The sequence below is a fragment of the Cottoperca gobio genome, chromosome 5, assembly GCF_900634415.1.
Source record: "Cottoperca gobio chromosome 5, fCotGob3.1, whole genome shotgun sequence".
Taxonomy (NCBI): Eukaryota; Metazoa; Chordata; class Actinopteri; order Perciformes; family Bovichtidae; genus Cottoperca; species Cottoperca gobio.
Window position 1 is genome coordinate 6,704,323 of NC_041359.1, and position 23,710 is coordinate 6,728,032.

A 23,710-nucleotide genomic window follows, 5' to 3' on the forward strand; every position below is an offset into this window, starting at 1 on the left:
AATAAATGGGAATAATTTATTTGTTAAAATCTTTCTGAAAGCCAACTTGTAGGGACAAGACACAAATGCTACCTGTTTATGGTTAACAGTCAATGTTAGCACTCAAATATATGTCAAGGTAAGACATGGTTAATATCGTGGAGAGCGATTAAGTATGAGTGGAAAAAGCTCACCATTAATCTTATGGGACCAGGAACAACGCAAATCACTTTTGAGCTAAAATGAACTCATTTTAGCTCAAAAACTAAAGAGGACACCTTAAAATCACTGTTACCACCAAACAAGTAAAAATATGTTTGGCTGCTGAATAGTTTAAAGTATAAGAAAATCAATAACTTGGAGGTTATGTCGAAGGTAAAAAACAAAACAGTATGTCAGTGTTAAAAAAAACAAAAAACGACAGGTTCTTTTTCAAACACACATTCATTTACTGTACACAAGGTCGCGTTGAGCATCTGACAAATTAAATGCCTTTCTAAACTTTGTGGCTATTTTATTGAATAATAATTGCATTGCAAATTTCACACGACAAACAGTTATACCTTATCATAACAGACGTGAGGCTAGTGGTTGCTTTAAAAGAAGGTCGAAGCCCTCTGAATTCAAACTACAATGAGCCATAATGCATTATTAGATACATCACTTTTGAACGTCCAAAAAAAGACAGAAGCCATAATCTTGGTAGAACATGATAATCAGTAAAATCACCCAGTGACCACCAAGGTTAACAGAGACAAACAATCACGGACAACACAGATATTAGTCAGGAGAAGCTACTTATCAAACTATTGTTCAGGTATCAAAAGACTATTGTAATGAACTACAGTACTGTTGTAAAAAGATGAAATTGTTCTCATACTGTCTTGCACTTTCATGACTGAGTCAATATATTCAAAAAATAAAAACGCTGATTTGTAATTTGTAGCTACTCTGGAAGAAGTCCTGCTTTGGCTAACTAGCTGCAGCAGCAAGTGATTTTCCATTGCTTTTAATTTTCATTACAAATACATGCGACCCTGGGCATCCGCCGTCCACTGTGTGTGATAGTAATAAAAACAGACAAAAGCTCTCATAAAATGCATAGACTGCCATAAAATAAGGTGCAATAAAATTGCTCAAAATAAAATATTCTTATATACAATATGCAGTAAATATTTCACAATGTGCCAATTCACCTTACATAGATCCCTTCTGTAGCTGCTGGTGAAACAACCCAACATGGATGAGCATGCGACTGCTATGAACAAACCCTGATTCCAGTCAGTTGAAAAAACAACAACAAAATATACTGTCTGTCGGCATCTCTTAATCAGTTTGTTGTGCCGGTGACACCTCACAGCTTCCTTCCCTAAAAATGAGCACATAATAAATTCAAGCAAACTTTATATCCCTCTTAAATCTCTGAAGTAAAATCTTAAAAACTATTTCAGAATGTATTATCGCTTAATGCTAAATCCATGCCCCTATTATACAATATCCCATTTTTAATAAGATTGCATTTAAAAAAACCCAGACATGATCATCTGAACAGCTCCAAATAGGAACAATAATAATTAGGTCTGTATGGCAAAAGAAATTAGAAAGAACGTTTGTCCAATGTTTGTTAGTTTTGATCTTAAAGTTTCTAAGTTAATTTCTACAGTCAAATAAATAGACTGATGTTATTCAGGGATAGACTGCGCTTCCTGACATTCTTGTCCCTACAGACAGTCTCTGACCACCACACAGGGCGCATCACAAGTCCTCGTCCATTTCGAGGCTGCTCCTGCGACTGTTGGTTTTCGAGGCACCTGGTGACAAAGGAGAAAAGAGCGGCTCAGCCCCCCTCCCCGGAGACAGGGTGCACCCCTCGTCCATAAGAATGTCTCCCAAGCTCACGTCGGGGTAGAACGCTGAGGCAGAGACGTCGTCTAGCTCGGCAAAGCTGAGGCTACCCAGGTCCAGGGGGCCGCTGATGGTGACTCCTGCGGGAGAGTCTGAGGAGGGCGGGGACAAGAAGGAGGCCGGCAGACCCTGTCCGATGCCTGCCGCGCCCAGACTGAGGAGGTTTTGGGAGGAGAGCCCCCCTGCACTGGGAGGCAGAGACGGACCGCTCTGTGGGACTTGCTGCTGATGGAGCAGAGAGGGGTCAGTGTGCAGGCCGTGGAGCCGCGCCTGAATTTCCAGCTCCTGAAAAGAACAGCATCATATTTATATTCAGATGACATATCCAGGAATGACTGAAAAGGTTATTATGTTAGAACACCCAGGAGCTGTTTGTTTTGCACGTGAAATAATCGCTAAAATAAACAATACCTTAAAAAGCACATTTTAGCTAAGCAACTTAAATGAGATGACTGATTCAGGCTGCACAAAATAAATGTGAACTTTGATGATCCAAAGTGGCAGTGAGGGATTAACCAAGTGAAAGTAGAGAACTAATCAGAGCAAATTATACATTTCTTCACATGACCTAGAGAACTAGCTATCAACAAATAAGATGTGTCCTGCATGAGTAAAGATATCCTAAAATCATTAACTGCTAAATATTTGAATATTTAATATCTCTGTTGTCTGCAGAAATGTGTGATCACCTAGGCCCGTGGCGTGCATCGTTCTCTTTACGAGAAGCAAGCAACTTGTAGACCCACTCAGCACTGCAGCCACATCTAACCACAACTAGTCCAGCGATGCACAGCTGTTGTTTTTAAAGTCTTGGACATGCCACCCTCTCACACAGCTGACAAACAAACACTGACCTGGATGCGTAACATTAGACTGTGGTTTGCATGCTCCAGCTTTTTCTGACGCATATCGATATCCTTGGCTCTCTGCTGCTCCTTCTGCAACTTCCTGATGTAGTCGACGGAAGCTTTCAGGATGGTGCCTTTATTCCAGCGCATTTCGCTGACATCGTTGTGATATCAGTAAACATATATTGTAGAGGCAGGGTAGAATGAAAAAAAAAATAGAAACACCAAACAAGATTTTTAATACACAACAGTTGCAGGGAGCAAAGACTGTAAAAGAAGTGGATTTAGCCAACGTGACGCCACCCATTAGTTTGTGGAATACCGTTTTAAGCCTGGAGTTTTATTTCGGTTTTTTTGAAGACAGAAGGGACCATATTTGTACGAGAGGGTAGAGCTGGCAAGAGATACGTATTACTACTGGAGCTGCCACTAACAATTCTTTATTATTGATTATTCTGAAGATTATTTTATTGATTAATAGTTTGAACGATAAAATGTCAGAAAATAGAGAAAAATGTCCATCCCAGTTTCTCAAGGGGATGTCTTTTAATGTTTTGTTTTGTCTGTCCAAAATTATATTATATTCACTTTAATATGATATAAAACAGAGAAAAAGCAGGAAATCTCCATATTTGAGGCTCAAAACAGCATTTTCTGCATGAAAAATTACTAACGAATTATCAAATTTTTAAAAATTGGCAATTATTTTTCTGTCGTCATGGTAGTGAGTCGTCAATCACAAGGTAGCCACGCCCTAAAACACACACTGCTTTATCTTCTATTTTACTCTAAATAGGATTAAAAAAAATAATCATCACGCTGTATTGAAAAAGACCTGAAACCAGTGATTAAGACAATAAACTTATTAGCAATATGTTTACAGAGGTAATAAATCGAGTGAGGAGTTGGGTTCTTTTTTTCATAGGCTTCTATACAATCGGACTTGTTTTGCAACCAGTGGAGTCGCCCCCTGCTGGTTCAGGTTTAAGGCACTTCCACATTAGCTTCACTTTTCCGACCCAGGGGCTTCGTCCACTTCTTTTAACCATAATTAGTTTTTTATTAAGTGATTCAGCAAAAGGAAAATTAACATCCTGAAAAATCAAACTACGCTTACGGTTCACTCGACTTGGGTATCAGAGTGCCCAGCTCCTTTATACGGTCGTTGATGTTAAATCTCCGCCTCCTCTCAACTGTAGACAAGCAAGAAGGACACACTTAAGTTTAACTTCAACAATCAGTTATCAATAAGCAAGCATTGTTTGATATACATGAGCAGACACGCAGATAAAATGGGTTGCCCTCGTGTTGACACAGGCAAAGAAGCACATCCCATGGAGAGGGACATTTTTAATCTGCACGTCACATTTGCTCTAACTGTATTCTGATGTTACTGCATTAACATTCAAAATGATTGAAATAAAGCTCGACTTACTGAGGTTGTGATTGTCTTTCTTCTGCCTTTCTTTCATTATTGCTTTGACATCTGAATCTTAAAGAAAGAATTCATAGTGTTTCTCACGTTGAAATATTATCAAACTTTTTTAAAAAGGCACATGTTTATGAAGTTATTTACCGTACCAGTAATTTCCCTTTTAATTTGTGGAAGATCAGCAGGGCAGGAGTTGCTGGCAGTGAGAGTAGGTGCTGCCATTCCAGGGCTGTTGTATACATCCAACAGATTTCCTGGGAGCTACAGGAAATGGAACATGTTAAAATATATGTCATAAGAATTGTCACTTATTACCATAAACCTAGAAGCAAACATGTAAAATAGAGGTCTTCCCCATCCCTGCTTACAAGTTAAAAAGAACTCAATTTAAAATACAATCAAAGCTGGTTTCTGTGGCATCAGAAAGATGCTACTACATGTTGCACAGAGCACATGTGCCGTAAAGAAAAGGCAGGCTTTAATTTACAAGTATGTTTAAAAACTAACATTTAATCAACAGACGCTGTTTAAGCATAACGCCCAAAATCCAACCATTTATATTACATTCTTACATACTAAAGCTATTAAATCCTCACAAACATTTACCTCACTGTACTTCTTTCTCTTTTCTTCCAACAGCATCACCATAATCCTCATATTTTGTTTTGCGGCAAAACTTTGGCAACTTCTCCCCTCTGACTAATAACTTGTCAACCTCGCAGCTACACTGAACTTTTTTACGAGTGCGATTCACTTGGTCTCACTTCTTCCTGTCTTGTATTCTCTGATACTTTCACCCCGCCCAGGCAGCACTTTTGTGACAAATAGTAACAGAGTGCCAAAAGTATATATTTGCTCCTACAACTTCAGAATTCCACACATAAAAGACTCCGTCCATTCACAGAAAAAACATGTTGGGTTTAAAAAAAGTTTCTGGGTTAGACCTGAAATCCACATTGTTATACTGTCACTGTGCATATAAAGAAGAACCTCCAAACTCTAAACCAAACTTAAAAAAAGAAAAGGAGGAAGTATACATGTTCAAATAAATAAATGTTCTTCATACGGTGCTAGGCAACTGAAGTCCTGAGTCAATCAGAGAAATGATGTCGTCATTAAAACTGGATTCAAGACTAATGATGTCGTCGATCACATCGTCAATCTAGATAAAGCAGAGAAGAGAAAACACCAGTGGCTCTATGTCAGTAAAGGGTTAAAGATGTCATAGTAATCAACACGTATGTACACAGTGTGCTTTGTAATCTAAAACTTACTGTGTAAAGGCTGACACTAAACATTTAACGCATTTTAACTGAAGAGGCCTGATTTCAAAGAGAGGAGTGTGTACAGGAGAAGTGCTGGCATGGTTTAACTGAAGGTGCAGTATTTAACATCTTATTGTGACAACAGGCCAACAGGGGTACGATGACAAAAGGCATGCATCAGCGCAGTGGGACCTTCGGACACTTCATTGCAGAGCAAACAAAAAGTAATTAGCTAGAAGTGAGCAGAAGGTTAGACATTTAACTTCTCCAAAATCGCACTGTAAGTTTGCAGAAAGGCAACTATTAACAAGGTTGTGCAATCTGCTGTAGCAGCCAACCGAAACCCACACACAACAAGTTCAGCCGCTGGTATTAAAGGGGAATTTCCCTTACTTCCTCCTTGTTGGATCCGATGTTAAGCAGAGCCATAGGACTGTTAGGTGCACTGTTTGCAGTAGGAGCAACATCAGGGGCAGAACTGGAATGCAGTACAGGGGACACACCCATGGTCTGGGTAACTGCGTTGTTGCCCAGAGTGGTGGAGAGGTACTGCTTCACCTGTTGCCTCTGTGCCTGCTGGATGTGGTACTTGGTGGGGTTCTCCAAGTGGGTCTGCACCTGATCATTTAAAGAGGAGTTAAGGGCTCATGTTCTGACATAACCAGATGTCATTAAAAAAAAGAACACAAGTGATGATCATACAAACAGGACTGTCTTACTTTCAGCACCTCCACAGGCACCTGTGCCGGAGGGGGGCGGGCAACATTTGGGGGCATTGTGACAGAGATGGCTGGAGTGGAGTCAGAGCCCCGCAGCTGAGAGACAGAGGCCTGCTGCTGGGCCTCACGTCTCTCCTGCTCCTGGGCTTGTTCTCGCATCAGCTGCTGCCGCAGCAACACACGTGACGACATGGCTAAAGAGACTATCCAGATCTAGGGATGGAGCTGGAAAACAGACAGAACAAAACAGCATTATAGATAGATTTACCAGTATTTAAAAGTATGTAATGTCTTATTCGTTATAACGCAACTCAAACTTAAAAATCCCCCACTGTGGTATCGACATCCTCATTTCCAATGGAAATGTTGTATTTTCTTAAAATGATTAAGATACGCAATAAAGCAACCGCAAGCCATTCAACAACACATAAAGCAATTAAAGTTACATTTTACATTTACCTAACCACAAACCACCACCCCATTAAGTTATTACAGGTCTATACATTGTGTAGCAATTAAAGAATCAATTAAAAATCAACACTTTTTTGGACGTTTGATATGCACAATTAAGGACATTTTGCTGAACACCATCAATCAATTTATAAAGCTCTCTCCACCTACTGCTGATGATTCATCAGGTGCCGATTGTGACGAAATCATACCTTCTTTGTCAATAAAACTCACATCAGGGTCAACATCTGTCTTCCCCTTTCCATGTAGGAATTTATTGAATTGACCTCTGCTGATACCGCTGCATGGTCTAAAGGATACCTTGTTGCACATGAGGACAATTAGCCTTTCTCTGGAAACTATTATTAATAGTTAACTTGCATCTGGATGTGTAGCAGACCATTTTTAAGATAGCTTATGTTAAACTGCCTACCTGTACCCTCTTTAGTTAAAGCTGGTACATTTGTATCTCTTTCTTTGCCTTTCATTGAGATGGTGTGGACTCATAAATATCTCCTCAGTCTAACGCAGAGCTGAAACCAGCCTCACAGATTTCAGATTTAGCACACGGTGACTTTCCGTTATATTCCCTCTCTCAGGAGTCAAATGAATTTGTGCACTCACTATGTTTCCAAAACAAATGCAGGCACAGGATTCAAAACACGTCGTTACAATGTGTGTACATGTACACAGAGTAACTGGCTGTCAGTATTGCTTCATCCTGTGTGTGAGTTAGCTACGTGAAAATAAATCGTCAGTGCCGTTATGTCCGCGAGAAGTGGTCGTTGTCCAGACTGACAACAAACCATAAAAAGGCGGCTTTACTTCATGCCATGATCATTTTGGGGTATATCTATGAGCCATTTAGACAAGAAATATACATGGTTAGCTATTTTACTGGTAGGATTTTTCGTAATCTCTATTTTTGGTGAGCTGTAATCTCGCGTCACGACAGCAGAGTTCACTTGACAGCTCAGTGCTGTGAACGGGCCCACATCAACTAAAGCTAAAGCTAAAGCTAGCTAACGTTACTGTTTACACCGCCGACGCTTTAAGTGGCTTCTCAGTTAAAGTTTCCTTCCAGTCGGCAAAAGATGAGGATGTTTTAATGAAAGCAGTAGAGTATCAGCAGCGTCACGGCAAAGTAAAAATAGGAAGTTGCTGTTTAGCTAAACTAGCTACCTAGCATGTTAGTTGTCCAAAAAGCTAATGCTACCTAACTGGATAGCTTATTTTAGAGGAAATATAAAAACGTACTGTAGTATTAGATGTGATTAACGTAATCACAGCCAGAAATATCCGAAGTCCTCCGCTTTCTTTGCCATTGTGAAAGTCGGTAAATACAAGCTCTTCAACAGTCGCTAGCCACGGCACCAAACAGTGTTGTTTTTCTTGGGCCGACGGGCTGAGTTCATCCGACCACACACGTTACCCGGAACTTGTTGTCTGCTGTGAGGTTACAACATTTTCAAAACGGCCTATGTAGTGCAGGTATACCAGAGTTAAAAGAAACAACTGTAGTATTTTATATTCAAACTAGTGTAACTGGGATGAAAGTCTTTATTTAATCTAAAGTGCAATTAGTTCCTCGATCTGGAAGTGTAATAATGCTAGTCATAAACTACCAGAAAAGGGATTATTTTAAGATTAAATTAAGAAAGGATCAAGGGTCCCTGGAGTATACGTTTTTCATGTGGATTGTATTACCTTTTCAAATCACAATACTGTAGCTAATTTACATCCAAAAATGACAAAACAAATAATGTATTCTTTTAATCTTTTATTTCAATCAGTTATCTGAAAATGAGAAGTCCATTGCAGCCGTCAATGTGTCCGACAGTTTGGTGGCAATTTTGTCTGCAGAGAAAAAAATAAAATAATAATAATTTAATTTTGCATGATTAAACATAACATACATCATTACTCCTTACAGAAGATCAGCTACTGGGGTGGAACAAATAATCACAACAGAACCTTTTGCTTTACATTAACGTTTTATCCCCACTATCAACTTTGCACTTTTGTTTCATTCATCCTGTTTACAATAAAACTAACATGCTGTTATAGTTTGTTTGTTTCTTTACTTTCTCAGATTATGGTTAAAAGTATATTAAGAAATCATTGCGTGAACACGCCACACTACAGACAACATTACACATTGTATTAGACAGACAAATATTAACACAAACCAGCTCTTTTCTGTTGCTTCTTCCTCTTCTTGCCAGCAGCCAGGAGTGCCTGACCCTGCTGTAGAGGATGTATATCCAAGATATCCTTCAAATTTGGAGCCCTGGGTGCAGCATCACTTGCAGGTAAATTAGTCTTTGACCTCTGAGATTTTATCTCCACTGTCATTGGTCCAAACTATTTTGAGCAGGAAGGAAAGTTGATTGAAGTTGATTGTTGAAGTGCAAAACAAACTGTAATTAATTAAACACTTTAGTTTCATACCTCTTGGTCCTGGCCATCCTCCATAGTTTCAGTTTCGTCTTTAGATTCTGGCTCTTCCAAAGACCCCCCCACCATTCCCAGGTCAGAAGACAGTTCACCCTCGCCCCCTTGTGTCATTCCAGTGGTTTCCATGCAAAATCCCATTTGGATATCAGGACATGATGACTCTGAAAGACAAGCGAATAGCAAATCCAACTTTGGTCAACTTACTGCCGTCTGGATGTTTTAACAATGGAAGCCACGGTGATCTTAGTCGACTCTATTTTAGTCTAATCTAATCTTAACAAAGTCTAATATCATTATGGAATTATATTACAACCCTATTATAAGGGTCAGGTCACAAAAATGTTAGCAATTAAATGTGTGGGGGTGGGGGTGGGGGGGCCGATAGCTTCAGGTTTATCTTCTGAGGTACCTGCCTTTGGAACTACTTTTCACCAAAAGACGGTCTGTGGTTTATCCTGAGTAACTTGTACTTTGGGCCTCATTCACCATCCGTTCTTAGGAGGAAAGTTCTTCTTAAAACCCACTTTTCACAAAGGTTCTGACATTTACTAATGTTTTCTTATTGGGATTGTTCTTCGGCAAGAACTAAATACACACACACACACACACACACACACACACACACACACACACACACACACACACACGCACACGCACACACACACACTTCAGTTTATTAATATAGGATTTAAAGTACATAATCATTTCTATAATTTACACAGATACTTTTTGTAAATATTTTACAAAGCATTATTGTCTTTTGAAATAAATAAACACAAACACTTCAACAAAGAGCGAGTAATGGCATCCCATGCATCTCTTCTTGTGTTATTTTATATAAACTTCTACGTTTGGCATTCACTCCCTGCAGAAGTACCTCCACTTCAGTACTATTGAAGTGTTTTTACATTTGGAGTCCAGTGCTGCACCCTCCTTAGACTTTAGTTTGGGCATTCTTGATTTCATTCTTTCTTTTCAATTTCTGTGTGCACACGGCCCTACGGTGTCATGTCCTTTTACGTGGCTTTGCGAGGCGTTTATCAGCTAATTAGGATCAACTGGCACAACCTTTCAACTTACGAGGAACAAACTCAAAAAGATATTGGTGAATAATGAGTCCAGTGTTTCTCACTTCCACTAGAAGTAAACTTTACCTGCAAGAACTTCCTGATTTCCTTTTTCCAGCTCATCCCAGTCAAAAGCTTTACCCATCTCCGTAACAATCTCAGCGCTGACGTGTGTGGGGAGAGTGTGTGTCTCTGGAGGGTGTGTGAAGTAGCTGATCCTTCCGCTAAATAACACAACATGCTGAAATGAATACAGTGATAAGAACTGGCTAAATGTCATTTGTCAAATTTCAACAAAATCCAAATGTTACCCACCCTGTCCAGTCCATTAACACACTCTTGGCGGCTTTGTCAGTGTCAGGCAGTCCTCCCTTTTTCAGTTTGCCTTGACGTCGAGCGAGCATTGCCAAGAACTCCAGAGCTGTGTGAAAGTCGGAGACTCCGTAGTGCTCTATGATCTGTACATCCGGCAGAAATACTGTAATGGCAGCGTGCAAAAGACACAATAAAGCAACATACAAGAAGGTTGTAACGACAACGTGACATACCTCCGCCTTGTTGCAGCGTCGAAGGATGGCTTCAACGGGTGAAAAGGGATCTACAAGCTGTTCGATTTTCACACAGTTACGAAGAATCATTGCGGCATCAGTCGTTGAAGTTGCCATGACAATGCCGGGGCAATCTAGAAGCTTAATGTGTTTGTCCAAATGCACCTGTTGAAGGCACCTGAAATCCATCAAACACATCAGCAAGACTAGTAGGGAACAAGCAGGATGAACAGGAGTGAAGGATGAACAGGAGTGAAGGATGAACGATTTGGAAAAAATATCTAATTGCGATTATTTTTGACTGATATGGCAAGTGTGATATGATTCACAATATTGGAGGGAATTAACATTTTTACATCATCATTCTCAGTTTAATTGAAAAATATATTAAAATGATCATGATGTGAGGATCTGTACCAAACAAAGAATACGATTTGTAGGCCGTGTGATCTCTGCAGCACCACAATAGTATAGTAGTATTTAGTATTGTGACACATATTTTGCTTTAAACAAATGTTTCGCCTCCTGCGATTAATTGTTCAGCTCTAAATCCACAGCTTTTCATACTTACTTGGTGACGCCAGGAGTGGCTCCGACATTACACGCTCGTGCCCGTTTCAAACTGTTGATCAAACTACTCTTTCCCACGTTAGGGAAACCTACAAAACAGGAATAGCAAAAGGATTTCACTTTGGACAACCTCGCCTTTTACACTGAAAGAACCTGGTGTTCTGCTGGAAGTTCGGCTTACCTACAACACCTACGGTGATGGCCGTCTTTATGTCGAGGTTGCGGCAGTAGTTGCCGAGTAGCTTCATCAAACAATCTGCTCCAATACAAGCACTGGTGTTAAGAAGCTCTGTGGTGGCTTTGGTCACTGACACGTTGCTGCGTTTCTGTCCATGGCACAGGACGGACAAAGTGTTTGAGTGGAATGATGTGATTCCAGAGCTTTAATTATTGGACTCTCAATTTGAAATTTTAGATGATCAAAATATAAATATTTAACTGCATACCAAGTTCTTGTTCTGTTGCTGAGTAGATGCTTTGAAAGCTACTGTAGGAAACTCATTACGAAGATATTTAATCCACTTTTCCACGATTTCCTTTGACACCAAATCTATAATCAAAGTAAAACCATATAAGTCAAGTGTTGGATATTTGACACAATAAACAACGCTGAGCTAACTTACCAATTTTATTAAGTACTAAAACTATCTTCTTGTTCGTTCCGCTCTGAATGACTGCCTGCTCCACCTGTGGACATCTGCAGCCGAGAGGGTCACGTGCATCCAAAACTTCCAAAATTACATCTGAGGCCTCCACTACCTTTAAAAAAACAAAGTGTTCATGTTTAAAAGTGCATTTCAGCCTTTTCTATACGATAATTCTATGTAATATTCATTAGAGATGACCCAGTTAGGGGCATGTATGCAGCAACTACGGACCTTTTTAAACTCTCTGTAATATGCCTTTCTCGAATTCTCATTTTCAAAATTAACATTCTTCTCCAAACTCTGCATGTCCGTCTCCTGTGAACACAAACAAGAAAACAGAAATCAATACAGTGGCACTTTGCACAGTGGGCAGTTATTCTAATTGCAGTCCATTTCCACTAAATATTCCAAAGTTTACCTTCTGCTCAAACTCTCTTTGTCGCTGCAGGATGTCATTTTGAAAGCTTTGCAAATTCCTCCTCTTCATCTGCTCTCGTTCTCTAGAAATTCTCTGCCTGTCCTGGAGGTCCTGAAGCTATTTAGGAAATATACAAATTGTTGGTTTACTTCAAGAAATGATCAGCAATGTAACTTCAAATACAAGAACAGTCAAGACATTCATATGTTCACCCTTTGCTTCCGGATTTCTTCTTGTTTTCTGATGACTTTGACATGCTGCACAGATGACTGCTCAGAATCATTTTGTCCATCTTTAGTCTGCAGGCAGGAAAACATACAAAATATATTATCTTAAATAATATCTTTTTCAAGTTCTTTATGAAGGCATCAAAGCACGCTAAACATTCAGCTTATCCCCACATTTGTGAGGCTTTGTAAATTAAATAAGAAGCTTCCACGTTTCAATGAGCAAACTATGCTAATTACAATGCAATTTCTAATTTATTTACCAGTCCACACCCATGATCATTATTGAACCACAACAACGGTGCAATTGGGCTCTGTATAATTTGGGATGTCATTTTTCTTTTGGCCCTCTGCAGTCTACTTAGTGGTCAGATTGAATAGGTCTTCCAGTTGCAATAGGGATAGCCCTCCTAGACTAACCTTCTCTATTTTGACGTTTTAAGTGTATCTTTGCGCACTTGACACATGCTCTTATTTTAAATCTGCACACATTTTAAAGCTAAACTTCCAATTTCTTACTGGTGATTTCTTTCTTCAGAGTTATCTTTGTCCCTTTCCGGTAGAACCAGTGTACAGTGTTCTCCATGTACAAAACAAACACAAAATAACATCTATTTGTAAAGAGGACATTCTACAAATTAAAAGCATTGAAGACCTTTAAAGACCCAATCAAGCTTTCGGGGCAGTCGATTCCAAACCTTTGAACGCTAGTGTATGTAATTGCCATGCAGTAAGCTTAGAGGGTCTCATGTGACGTTATAAACACTGTAACTCCAGTTGTGTGGTTTGATTATGGAGACACGTGGTGATGAGGGGAGCTGGGACACTATGACATTTTCTTGAAAGTAAAGGCTGAACTACACAGCAGGTTTTGACTGCAGCACTAAAAGATATCCTCGGATAACATTAGCCGTGTCGCGCTTACCTTACATTTTCCGAGGAAGTCGAGACGTTTGGCTCGTTTTTGTTCTGCAAAGTGTAGAAACGACAGAATTAATTAAAAACCATCGACAGTTATTTAGTGAGCGAATACAATTAGTAAATGTCGATAAAATACGTACTAGCTTTGGACATGACTTCTAGTCTTGTTCTTTACGGACTTCACGTGTGTGGCAGGAGGCTGGACATGCGCACTCAATGACGTCACACACAACATCCGGCTACATGTCAAAATAAAAGACCGTTCAAACGACGTGGTTCCCAAACCCTGTCTGCATATCTATCTACAGTATATGCCAACACAATGACCTGAGCTGGACCTGAATTTAAACGGTTCGGCTAAAGTGACCTTGAAAAAGACTTTATACCTAAGCAGTTGTTTTAATTTATTTCAAAGTTAGCATGCATTACTTTTGATACTTTCACTTAAACAATCTGAAAACGTCTTCCATCACTGGTTTAAGAAAGGAAAATAGATGCAAACAAACAAAGCGATATACTGCACCTCAATTGGATGCTGTTGAAATCATTGTCTGTTACTCTTCATATCATTGTGTGCTGCCAAGGATGATTTTCTTTTTATGGTTTCCTTCATAATGAAATTTAACTTATATATTTGATGATGTTGTGCACCTAACCCTTAATTTGGTAATGATAATTTCATTGTGTATCTAATGAACAGATAAACAATCAATTTGAATTTAGTATTATTATACAAAGTATAGCTCTGTTTTTCTGAGGGTATTAGAGGGTAATTTAAGGGTGCCAGCTGTCGTAGCAGTTTCTCCCTGTTCTGGCACATTGAGCACACTGTGCTAATGCAGGTGAAGCTTTTTCATGTCCCAACAGACAAAATCAGATTAGAGGGAGACTGCAGGTTGTGCCAAGAAATTGAGACGGTCAATCCCCTCGAACATGTTTGCTTTGTAACCCTTTAAATGAAAGACGAAGTTCACTTCAGGGGCAAGCAGAGGTTTACCAAAGCTGCTATAATGGTTTAATCTGGTGTATCAGTGCTTGATGGTCAAAACCCCAGACGCCAGTTACTGTGGGAGCAGACTTGGAACCCATCGGCAATTGAACTGACAACAATTTAACCTCTGGGGGCAAGTACTTTGGGGGTTCTGGTGTAGCAAGCAAATATCCAGGCCAAGACTTCTTCTTCCGCTTGTGCTCAATGTTTGCGGTCCAAATAGCAACTTGAGACACGACAATGCATTTCGGCCAATACGTCCTGTCTCTTCTGCTTTCAACACAGACTGTTTACCTGCATACAATCAAAGCCTGCTCAAACATGATTGGACTATACTATATACTAATACTACAAAAACTACAAACTTATACCAGAATGCTTCCAAGGCCAAAGTCTTGTCCCGTTGCCTACAGAGTCTACATTACATACATCTGTTTCTAGAGATTTTACAGGGAATGCCGCCTCACACACCCAAATGTGTTACCTCATTCTGAGATAGATTGTGACATTAATTCAAATGGAAATCTTCCAGATTAGTAGGTATACTTTAAGATGCAGAGTTAGAAGATAATTCTCTGTTTGTCTCTAACCAGTAATGTTGGTCTACATACACCACTTCCATCAATAAGCACATCAGCAGAAACAATTTAATTTATTCATCTTAGATTTTGGTTTCAGTTGGGAAAATCATGCAGTCTTTCTCCCAGGGGGAGGATAAAGAGAAACTTTCTACTTCCGAACTTTCACCAAGATGTACAATCTGGAGCTACTCCATAACCCTGTTTCAGTGTTTTGAGACATTGCAATGTGTGTAAGGTCTTTTACAGTAACATAAACACCAGTAATAGGGAAAATAGTGTCTAATCTCCTCCAGTTATTAAAAATCACCAAAAGGAAAACGTTAAGTATGCTTGATATTCTTTTTATGTTCATCTGAAAAAAACACAATTCATATAATGATTCATTTGCTTTATGTTTTTTTGTTTTTGTTTTTGTATTTTGCCAGAAAGCTATATTTACTAAAAAAATTAAACAATACATATTTGCTGTACAAATCACAATGGTTCTCAGTTTTGTTTTTCCAGCAGCTTTATGCAGGAGCCACGGAGGAGACTTCTGTCTTTGAAGTGGATACTTCAGAGCCATCATCTGCTTCTTTGCCAAAGAGCTGCATGATACATACACGGAACTGATAGGGAGAGAATAAAAAAGGATGTTATTAAAAGTATAAACCAAACACGTCTGATCTAGAAAGTTGATCAATGTGGCAATGTGACTGTTGTGCCCACCTGCCGGTTCATAAAGACATAGATCACTGGGTTGTAGATGGTGGCGCTCTTGGCAAAGTATGCGGGCATGGCAGCAGCCAGAGGATGGAAGGCATATCCAGGGTTAGCCGCGGCAAAGCAGGCAAAAGTGGTGTAAGGTCCCCAGCAGACGCAATATGCTATGATCATGACAACGACCATTCTGGATACTTCTCTCTCAGCCTTCTGGGTCGACTCTGATTCCTTCTGCTGCAAGGCAACCTGTGATCAACAAAATAACAGAGTGTGAGATTCTGCCAGGCCGTGATCTACTTTATAGAAAGCTGCTTGTAAGATAACTCACGGCACGGATAGCCAACCAGACTGCAAGGTAGCAGAAGAGGATGATAGCCAGAGGAATGATACAACATGTGATCATAAGAACAACCATGTAGGACTGGACTCCAGGGTCTTCACTTCCACTGAATACATCAGGTCCACAGGAAGTCTTTAGTCCATGAGGCCAGTACCTGATGCAAGAAAATGTTTAGTTCACGGTTCCACTCGTTAAAAAAACAACAATGTTTTGTAAGACAAAAAATCATCAGGCTACCTGCTCCATCCAAACATGGGGGGAGCACACCACACTGCTGACCAGACCCAGGAGAACACTATTCCACTTGTGGCCCATTTGGCATCAAACTTGACATTTCCAAAAGGTTTGCACACAACAATCCATCTCTCCCAGGAGATGATAGTCAGGGACCAGAGAGCAGCAATGCCTGTGTAAAGAATAAGGATACTCAGTGAAGGTATTTAAACCTGATAACACATGCAGCACCAAGAAAACTCTTTTTCCAAACACTTTCCAATCAAAGAGAAAGAATTGTGTCCACTTACCACAAACGGAGACAGTGTAGCCCTCTAAGACGCACATTGGGTGTCCCAGAATGAAGTAACCAAAAAACTGGTTGCATACACTGATTGTGCTGGCTATAACTGTCTCTCCGAGATCAGCGATTGCAAGATTGACCAAGATCCAGTTCAGAGGGTGACGGAGTTTCTTGAACTTTGCTGTGGCCACCAACACGAGACCGTTGGTGAAGACTGATAAGACGACCACAAAAAACATCCAGACTGTCGCAATGTTGTAAATCCATCGAGGAGCAATGTGGTAATTGGGACCCTCAAAGGGATCTGAAAGAAAAAAAAACTATTTCACATTTAGTCTTTAGAATCTCATTTGGTCCACATGGTCTTATTTTGTAAGACCTTTGAACCAATACCTTTTTGAGACAGCACATGTTTAAATATTTAATGTTGAACACTTTGTATGTAATGATAATGAAACTACATTATCTGTCTGTCTGTATTAAGAATGAGACATGAATGTTTTAACTTTAACTCTCAATCTTCTGTCGGATGTGGATATACAACAATCCTGTCAACGGCTTGGAAGCAAAGTGTTCATGTGAGATAGCTTAGTCTCAGGTGAAAAGACAGCAACAATCTCTAAATATCTAAGTATGTAAAGTAATAGAGTATTTTCTAATATAGAAAATTAGGTATTTATCTGACACTATACATTTTCATCAGCAAACTGTCAAATATGATGCAAAACTACAAAATAAATTCTTGCTAGTATGAAATGATCAATAAAAACATCTAATTTAATGAATTAATTTTGTAGTTATCCTTTAAACAATACACTACGTCACTCCAAACTTCAAACAAGTGTCTGAATTAGTGTGTGTTTTAAATATTTACCAAATGTAATTATTTTAAGCATATAAAATTCAACCATATGACTTTAAAGATTCCCTTACTCCCCTATTAGTCAACACAATATAGTGCTAAATCATTACATTTGAATCAGCTTCCATTGGTAAACAATATAGATTCTGCTCTGGTTAACACAGCCATTGTAGTAATAAATAAATAAAAAGATCAAACTGTACCTTTGGTGTGATTGCTGTTTGTGTAAGTGAATGCTGATCCCCTGGTTGTATCTTCATTGTACCGCCTGGCAGCAAATGCCTGTTTTCCCCACTCTTCTGCCATTATGATTGTAGAGGGAGGACCTCAGCAGCTGGCCTTTCTCGTCACTTGCAACCTCCGTGGGTGACTTGTGCTACACATCTGACTTTAGCTTTTATACTTGTGCTTCAGAGACCTCTGGTAGGATTAGGTGGTTTGGTTAGGAAAAGCAGCGATAAGCAAACTTATTTGAACTGTAATTAAAACCATTAGCTTATTACCTTAAGACACAAAATGCCTAAATAATCTTGTTTGAAAGCGGATTTACGCCCACTCCATTAAAATGAGGATTAGTTGCAAGACCTTTGACTAAGACATAAATGTCAGTTTTGAGCCATCATTTTATCCTCATTGAGACCTGCAGTAGCTAATATAGTCAATTTACTATATAGCTATAGGAATCTGAAAAATAACAAGTAATAAAGAATCAAAGAATGTGTGTATCAAATGATAACTTCAGCTTCAAAGCAAAAGTTTATTTTCTTATACGAGTGGATGCAGAGGAATAATTCCACATTGGGACACTTATAGTGAAATATCAAGCATCTGTTCCATGATATTGAATTATTTTGTGAAATTAAGACAAAGGCAGCAAAACTGTGAATATCGACTTAATTTTATCTTCTGCGTATTGTTGTGCTCTAAGTAGGTTAGTATGCATGGGCATGAGAGGATAGCCAAGTCTTAAAGCAGCTTTGTCGGACAAGGGGTGATCCACAGAACTATAATAGCGACAGTCACAGTTGTTGACCTGTGAGAGAGGTAAGACACCTTTAATCCCTCCGGAAAGACAGTTCACATCAGAACATAGGATTTTTATACTCTCCTTTGATCCTACAGCTCACGCAATAGTCCTTATGTCAAGGGCAAAGGGAAGAGAGTATGGCTGCCGGATTTCTGAGGAATTACTTTTGAAAAGAACACTTTCGAAAGGACTAAACAGAATTGACAGGCACGAGAATAAACAATAAAGTAATCAGAAACGAAGGCAGTGTGGTGTTGAAATTATTACAAAAAGACACAATAATCCAAAAAGACATTTGGTAACACTTAACACCCATGTCTATAATGCATTATAAACATACTTAGAGTATTCAATTTCTGTTATGACACCTTAAACTAATGAATTCATTTTCCAACATTGTGTGTGTTGTTCTTGCACATACGTCACTATGTTTTTCACTTTACTTAAAGTTAATGAGCAATTATAAGGATTTATAATCCCATTATAATGCATTATAAAAATAGATTCTAATGCATTATAATGCATTATGAATAATTATAAGTGATTAAAATATGGATTATACTGGGCTATAAACATATTATTATGCACTCTGAGTATGTATAATGCGTTATAGAAAGAGTTACCAGATATTTTTACATTATGTGGCTCAGCCTGTGAGATGCTGGAGTGGAGCCCATGAAGTCATTTGTAATGTTTTATAGGTTGACATCCACACTTCCACACAGTAAGATGTTTAAGCAAGTAAAAGTGAGCAATAAATGATCTACAGGCTTTATAATTTATATCTCCCTAGATGTATACAGACAGGATTGCTGCTGAATTGAATAGAGTCAATATGTTGTCTCCATGTTAACTTATGATTGATCACAACCCAAATGTTGTCTCGACAATTTTTCATTCAATATCCCCGTCTATTTCTTTTTTGATTAAACACCAAAGTTGCCAGAATGTGTTGCTTTCTAATTTCCAACGAGATAATGTCACATCAAGTTATCCCAGGTACGTACGTTACATGGTCGTTACATGAAATGGATTTGAGGGGATTCAGTCTTAAACATTTAATATTTATTTTTGGAGAAATACTAATTATTGTGCCCTTGCTTTCTGCTCTCCTAAAGTCCTCACTATATACTTCAGAAGAAGTGCAATCTTTGTAGTTGTATAATTGAATACTGCAGGTACACACATAAATATTCAACTCTGTAACCTCAGTAGTTGCATCGGTGAGGATAAAAGAGAAACAGAGCTCTTTAGGGTTCTGGCCTAACGACACAATGTGTAAGGATATATCACTTTAGAAGCTACACATTTATCCTTCACACACAGTTTATTTACCAGCATCTGAGGCGTATACTTAATTGCGGATCTTTCATCTATTTCCATTCACGTTATAATTCATTAATTGTTGTAATCAATCAGATCCAGATCGTCGGTGACGAGTGTAATCTGCTGGCTTCACTCTTGTCAGTCGATTCTGAAAGCAGTGACGAGCTCTAAGGCAGAGATTTTCATAGTGTGAGGCGGCCTCGATGGGGGGGCGGGGGGGGGGGGGTGGTGGGTGCTCAGTGAATGGACGTAAAAGATATTACGTATTAGTTATCACATTAATCATCTGAAGAAGATCACGTGGAATAGCCTCAAGGTGTATGATTTATACAGTGACAAACTCAATGCTGTAAGGATTCCTGTCCAAAATAGAATCACACCTCCAAAGACGGATGTTTTCAATATATCCATCGTGTTCAATTAAACAGTGACGTTGGATGTTATTGACGGGTGAATGGTGCGTCACTTTATATGTTGCTGCCTCAAGGAATTGTGGGACGGCATTATCTCCTTTCCTTTCACAAAGGATGGTCCAGTGTATCCTCTGCTAAAGGAGATGATAAAAGGAAGCACTAAGCTTTCTTTAGCGTTTAGAGAATTCGACCCGCTTTTATTATGGCGTCCACTTAGATACTTCCGGGTCATTTTACTCAATCAGGAACGTTCCTCTGCAAAAAAGACAGATTCCACAGCAACCAAGCTCAGATTAAAAAAGACTTTGTTCAAGTCGTTCTAACCCTATCTCTGGTACGTTTCTATGAACCTTATCAGGTTGTTTAAAACAGACCAAGAGCCTCTGTACCAAACACTCATAACCATTGATAAAATTGACACTATATATACTTGTATCTAACTCAAGGCACTGTAGAGTATCTGTCGTAGCAGTTTCTCCCCTCTTAGTGTTGAACCTCTTATCAGAAGCTGGTCGACCCAGGTGAAGATTTCTCATGTCCAAGGAGACCAAAGCAGATTATACGGACAACTCAGGTTCTCCCTTAAAACAGATTAACATAGAGTGATTACTTCTGGCATGCTCACTCAATAACACGTTAATCTCTCCGGAACAACAGTTCACTTCAGATCAAGCGTTAACAAAGGTTTATTTTAATCTGTTGATTCTGTTTTTTTTCTCAAAGTCCACCTCTTGTTTAAGGAGCTGGCTCGCAGATTTGATAAGAACTCCATGTGGGGCAAGGACTACACATCCAGGAGAGGACGGATCCTGAAACTAAAGAAATCTGTAAACTTTTCTTCTATTTTCCTTTATGTTGTTTTTACAAATGTTTCTCTATTCATATTTAACTTTACAGAGTTGTCATTATTGTTCATGAAGTAATACTTTAGCTAATGTCTTAGGGGAGAGTACTTTGCTGTCATGATGTGCATTTACATATCATCCAAGAGGTTTTAAAGTTGTTTTTACGCCTCTTGATTTCATGTGCTGCTGTTTCGAGGGTAGGTCTGGAATTCCGCTAGTTCTGAACTATTCATGGTTGGTAAAAGTTCTCTACTAGCAGGACTCGGATTTGCTCCCGACTATCGACGGGAATCTCATTGACCTGGTGTGAAAGTTTGGTTTATGCACTCGCTGTCTGCATAGCAAGTGGTCTGCATGTGTATGAAACAATTACACTGGTGTGAAGTGAACCGAGTCCACCTTTGCTGCTCATCTGTTCATTTCCCATCAGGTAATAATCCTATTCTCAGATTAGTGTTATTGGGGGATGCTGTAACGACCATTACTTTATTGTTTTCCCTTTGCTTTCCTCCGCAGCACAGATGACCCTAAAGCCCAGGGACAATGGTGTCAATGGTATTTCCAAGTATTGATTTGACCGATTGATTTTGTTTCTCAGCGGCATGACAACAGACAACATGTAAACACATACAGTGTGTTTGGTTGAAACATTGAAAATGTTCATGTGTAGAACTACAAATAACAGCACAAATCTTCAGATTTATTGTATGATTTATATTTGTATATCTTATATCTATGCCCTTCTCATGATGAACACACAGGCGACAGCTGGATAGAGCCGAGGCAGGTTAATTACAATTAGCTCACACAAATAGTGAAATGTAAGCAGTATTACTTATGCGACTACCTCCACAGAGATTAATGGGTAATCCTATTCAGTTAACCCTCTTTAGCTTATTGTGTTAAAGCATTTGAAAGCAACGAGTCCATATAACTACTTTAAACTGTGAGCCATGTATCATGATAGCAATACATTTAGTTTATGTAGTATTAGTATAGTGTCCAATCTAATTATTATCATTTATTAGACTAGACACAAATAGAAAAGTATTCATGCTTTCATTGTGTGCAAGGATGTGTGTGTGTGTGTGTGTGTGTGTGTGTGTGTGTGTGTGTGTGTGTGTGTGTGTGCCAAGTTATCCTCTGAACACTGCAAGGGAAAGTCTCCCCTTGGTGAGTCAACTAGTGAATCATGCACCTGCAACAATGTGTCCAATAACAGGTAAGAATGACAGGTGATTTACTCACACTTGTATAGTTACATCCACTACACATGGAGCCGGCTGTGAACCAGGCAGTATGGCGCCATCTGTAGGCTGAACGTTGACTTCTTTACACCACTGTGACATCTGATGTAATGTATTTTGCACTGGTGGAAGAAATATTCAGATATTACTTCGATAAAATAACTAATACCACACTGTGAAATGAATCTACTAGTAGTAGAAGTCCTGCATTCAGAAACCTATTTAAATAAAAGTATTATCAGCAAAATGTATTTTAAGTATGAAAAGTACTAATTGTAAAATTAGTCAAATGTTCCCTGTCAGTTTATTATATATGATGTTTATGGATTGAAGCTATTGATGCAGTAATGTGTATGTTACATTTTACTGCTGTAGATGTTTAAGGTTGTGCTAATTCTTACTTATATGCTGTTGGCAGTTTAATCTACAGCCATGTATCATATTCTAAAAGATCATCATGTGTTTGTAGCGTTGCTTTCCTGTGAGAACCACGTTTATCTAAAATGTCAACTTTTCATGCGCTCAGAAAAACAGCCTGTTGTCAGCTTTGTAATGATATATCTTTCATCTGATATGAGAAGCTTTTTAAAGAGTTTATTTAGCTTAAGACACAACATATAAAGGGACACTTCATCAACTGGTAAGTAAAGCTGTCGGATAAATGTAGTGGAGTAAAAAGTAAAATAATACGTCTTAAATGTAGTGGAGTATAAGAATATAATTATAACATATAACACTGCGGATGCTCTGAAACTAAATCTAAATTTAAAACATTAATTTTCAAAATATCTACAGTGAGCCTGAAGGAAATGTTTAGTTTCTGTCGAGCACTTTATTCACTTGCAACGGCTAATTTTACCTACTGTGACCCAAATTAGACATCTTCATTTCTTGTAAGAAAATGAAGATTTGAGGACAGCACACAGCACGAAAAGGATATTTGTGTCCTGTACATCTGGAATGAGTCGCCTGAGACACAAATATTCACTTCATTAATGGCATTTATTTATTTCTCCTTGTTTTTCCTTTTCCTTAAATATAACTCTTTATCTGTAAGAATAATATAATTACATTTGTCATAACATTTGTTCGCTCGGTGGTATTTACAATCTGTCATTAAAATGAGCCGTGAACAACCTATAGGTCTATAGGTTTAGAGAGTGACTTGTTGATGACTCCTCCACTCATCCCCAACATCTTCCCTATACATGAGGTAAAAATAGCATAGGTACATTTGTTGGTGAGGGAATTACTTTCTATTAGTGCATGTAATTTAATAACGCGATGAACTTTGCAGGTAATGTCTTCGGAAATACATGCTGTTACAATATATCTGGTGACTCAGTTATGACAGTGATTTCTTTGTTCACGTCATCCAAATCAATAAAGAAATCTGAAGCTTTTCA

The 23,710-nt window shown here is 38.8% G+C and overlaps 3 protein-coding genes across 5 annotated transcripts; all 3 read right to left on the reverse strand.

The window, feature by feature from the left end:
• Positions 1–2: 2 nt before the first annotated feature.
• On the reverse strand, positions 3–8,042 carry tfe3b (transcription factor binding to IGHM enhancer 3b). 2 transcript variants are annotated; one of them, XM_029431383.1, is made up of 9 exons: positions 7,856–8,042; positions 6,149–6,373; positions 5,823–6,047; positions 5,231–5,326; positions 4,314–4,425; positions 4,168–4,218; positions 3,850–3,925; positions 2,739–2,904; positions 3–2,169 (listed from the first exon to the last, which is right to left on the reverse strand). In XM_029431383.1, the coding sequence occupies exons 2-9, from the start codon at positions 6,338–6,340 to the stop codon at positions 1,735–1,737; spliced, it is 1,353 nt and encodes a 450-aa protein (XP_029287243.1). In that variant the 5' UTR covers positions 6,341–6,373; positions 7,856–8,042; the 3' UTR covers positions 3–1,734. The 2 variants fall into 2 exon arrangements, with proteins under 2 accessions (XP_029287243.1, XP_029287242.1); XM_029431382.1 differs by having other exon boundaries at positions 4,168–4,224.
• Positions 8,043–8,363: 321 nt separating this feature from the next.
• On the reverse strand, positions 8,364–13,742 carry gnl3l (G protein nucleolar 3 like). 2 transcript variants are annotated; one of them, XM_029431380.1, is made up of 15 exons: positions 13,594–13,742; positions 13,458–13,501; positions 12,518–12,604; positions 12,306–12,422; positions 12,119–12,202; positions 11,864–11,999; positions 11,687–11,790; positions 11,422–11,566; positions 11,242–11,329; positions 10,671–10,848; positions 10,438–10,580; positions 10,210–10,346; positions 9,050–9,216; positions 8,788–8,962; positions 8,364–8,455 (listed from the first exon to the last, which is right to left on the reverse strand). In XM_029431380.1, the coding sequence occupies exons 1-15, from the start codon at positions 13,604–13,606 to the stop codon at positions 8,388–8,390; spliced, it is 1,686 nt and encodes a 561-aa protein (XP_029287240.1). In that variant the 5' UTR covers positions 13,607–13,742; the 3' UTR covers positions 8,364–8,387. The 2 variants fall into 2 exon arrangements, with proteins under 2 accessions (XP_029287240.1, XP_029287241.1); XM_029431381.1 differs by having other exon boundaries at positions 13,463–13,501; positions 13,594–13,689.
• Positions 13,743–15,534: 1,792 nt separating this feature from the next.
• LOC115008189 (red-sensitive opsin) lies at positions 15,535–17,752 on the reverse strand. Its single transcript, XM_029431593.1, has 6 exons — positions 17,650–17,752; positions 16,592–16,888; positions 16,305–16,473; positions 16,056–16,221; positions 15,734–15,973; positions 15,535–15,633 (listed from the first exon to the last, which is right to left on the reverse strand). Exons 1-6 carry the CDS (start codon positions 17,750–17,752, stop codon positions 15,535–15,537), a joined length of 1,074 nt encoding a protein of 357 aa, XP_029287453.1.
• Positions 17,753–23,710: the final 5,958 nt, after the last annotated feature.

Bases quoted from the DNA above. Each gene is read 5' to 3' on its own strand.
- LOC115008189 (XM_029431593.1), bottom strand. From the start codon at position 17,752: ATGGCAGAAGAGTGGGGAAAACAGGCATTTGCTGCCAGGCGGTACAAT. The intron at 16,474-16,591 runs GTAAGTGGACAC...TTCTTTACACAG, and splicing joins CTACACTGTCTCCGTTTGTG to GCATTGCTGCTCTCTGGTCC. The intron at 15,974-16,055 runs GTGAGTTATCTT...TGTTGATCACAG, and splicing joins TCTGGTTGGCTATCCGTGCC to GTTGCCTTGCAGCAGAAGGA.
- tfe3b (XM_029431382.1), bottom strand. From the start codon at position 6,340: ATGTCGTCACGTGTGTTGCTGCGGCAGCAGCTGATGCGAGAACAAGCC. The intron at 6,048-6,148 runs GTAAGACAGTCC...TTAAATGATCAG, and splicing joins TGCCTGTGGAGGTGCTGAAA to GTGCAGACCCACTTGGAGAA. The intron at 3,926-4,167 runs GTAAGTCGAGCT...GCTTGTCTACAG, and splicing joins GAAAGACAATCACAACCTCA to TTGAGAGGAGGCGGAGATTT.
- gnl3l (XM_029431380.1), bottom strand. The intron at 12,423-12,517 runs GTGAACATATGA...TTTCCTAAATAG, and splicing joins AAGAAATCCGGAAGCAAAGG to CTTCAGGACCTCCAGGACAG. The intron at 11,791-11,863 runs GTAAGTTAGCTC...CTTTGATTATAG, and splicing joins TTTAGTACTTAATAAAATTG to ATTTGGTGTCAAAGGAAATC.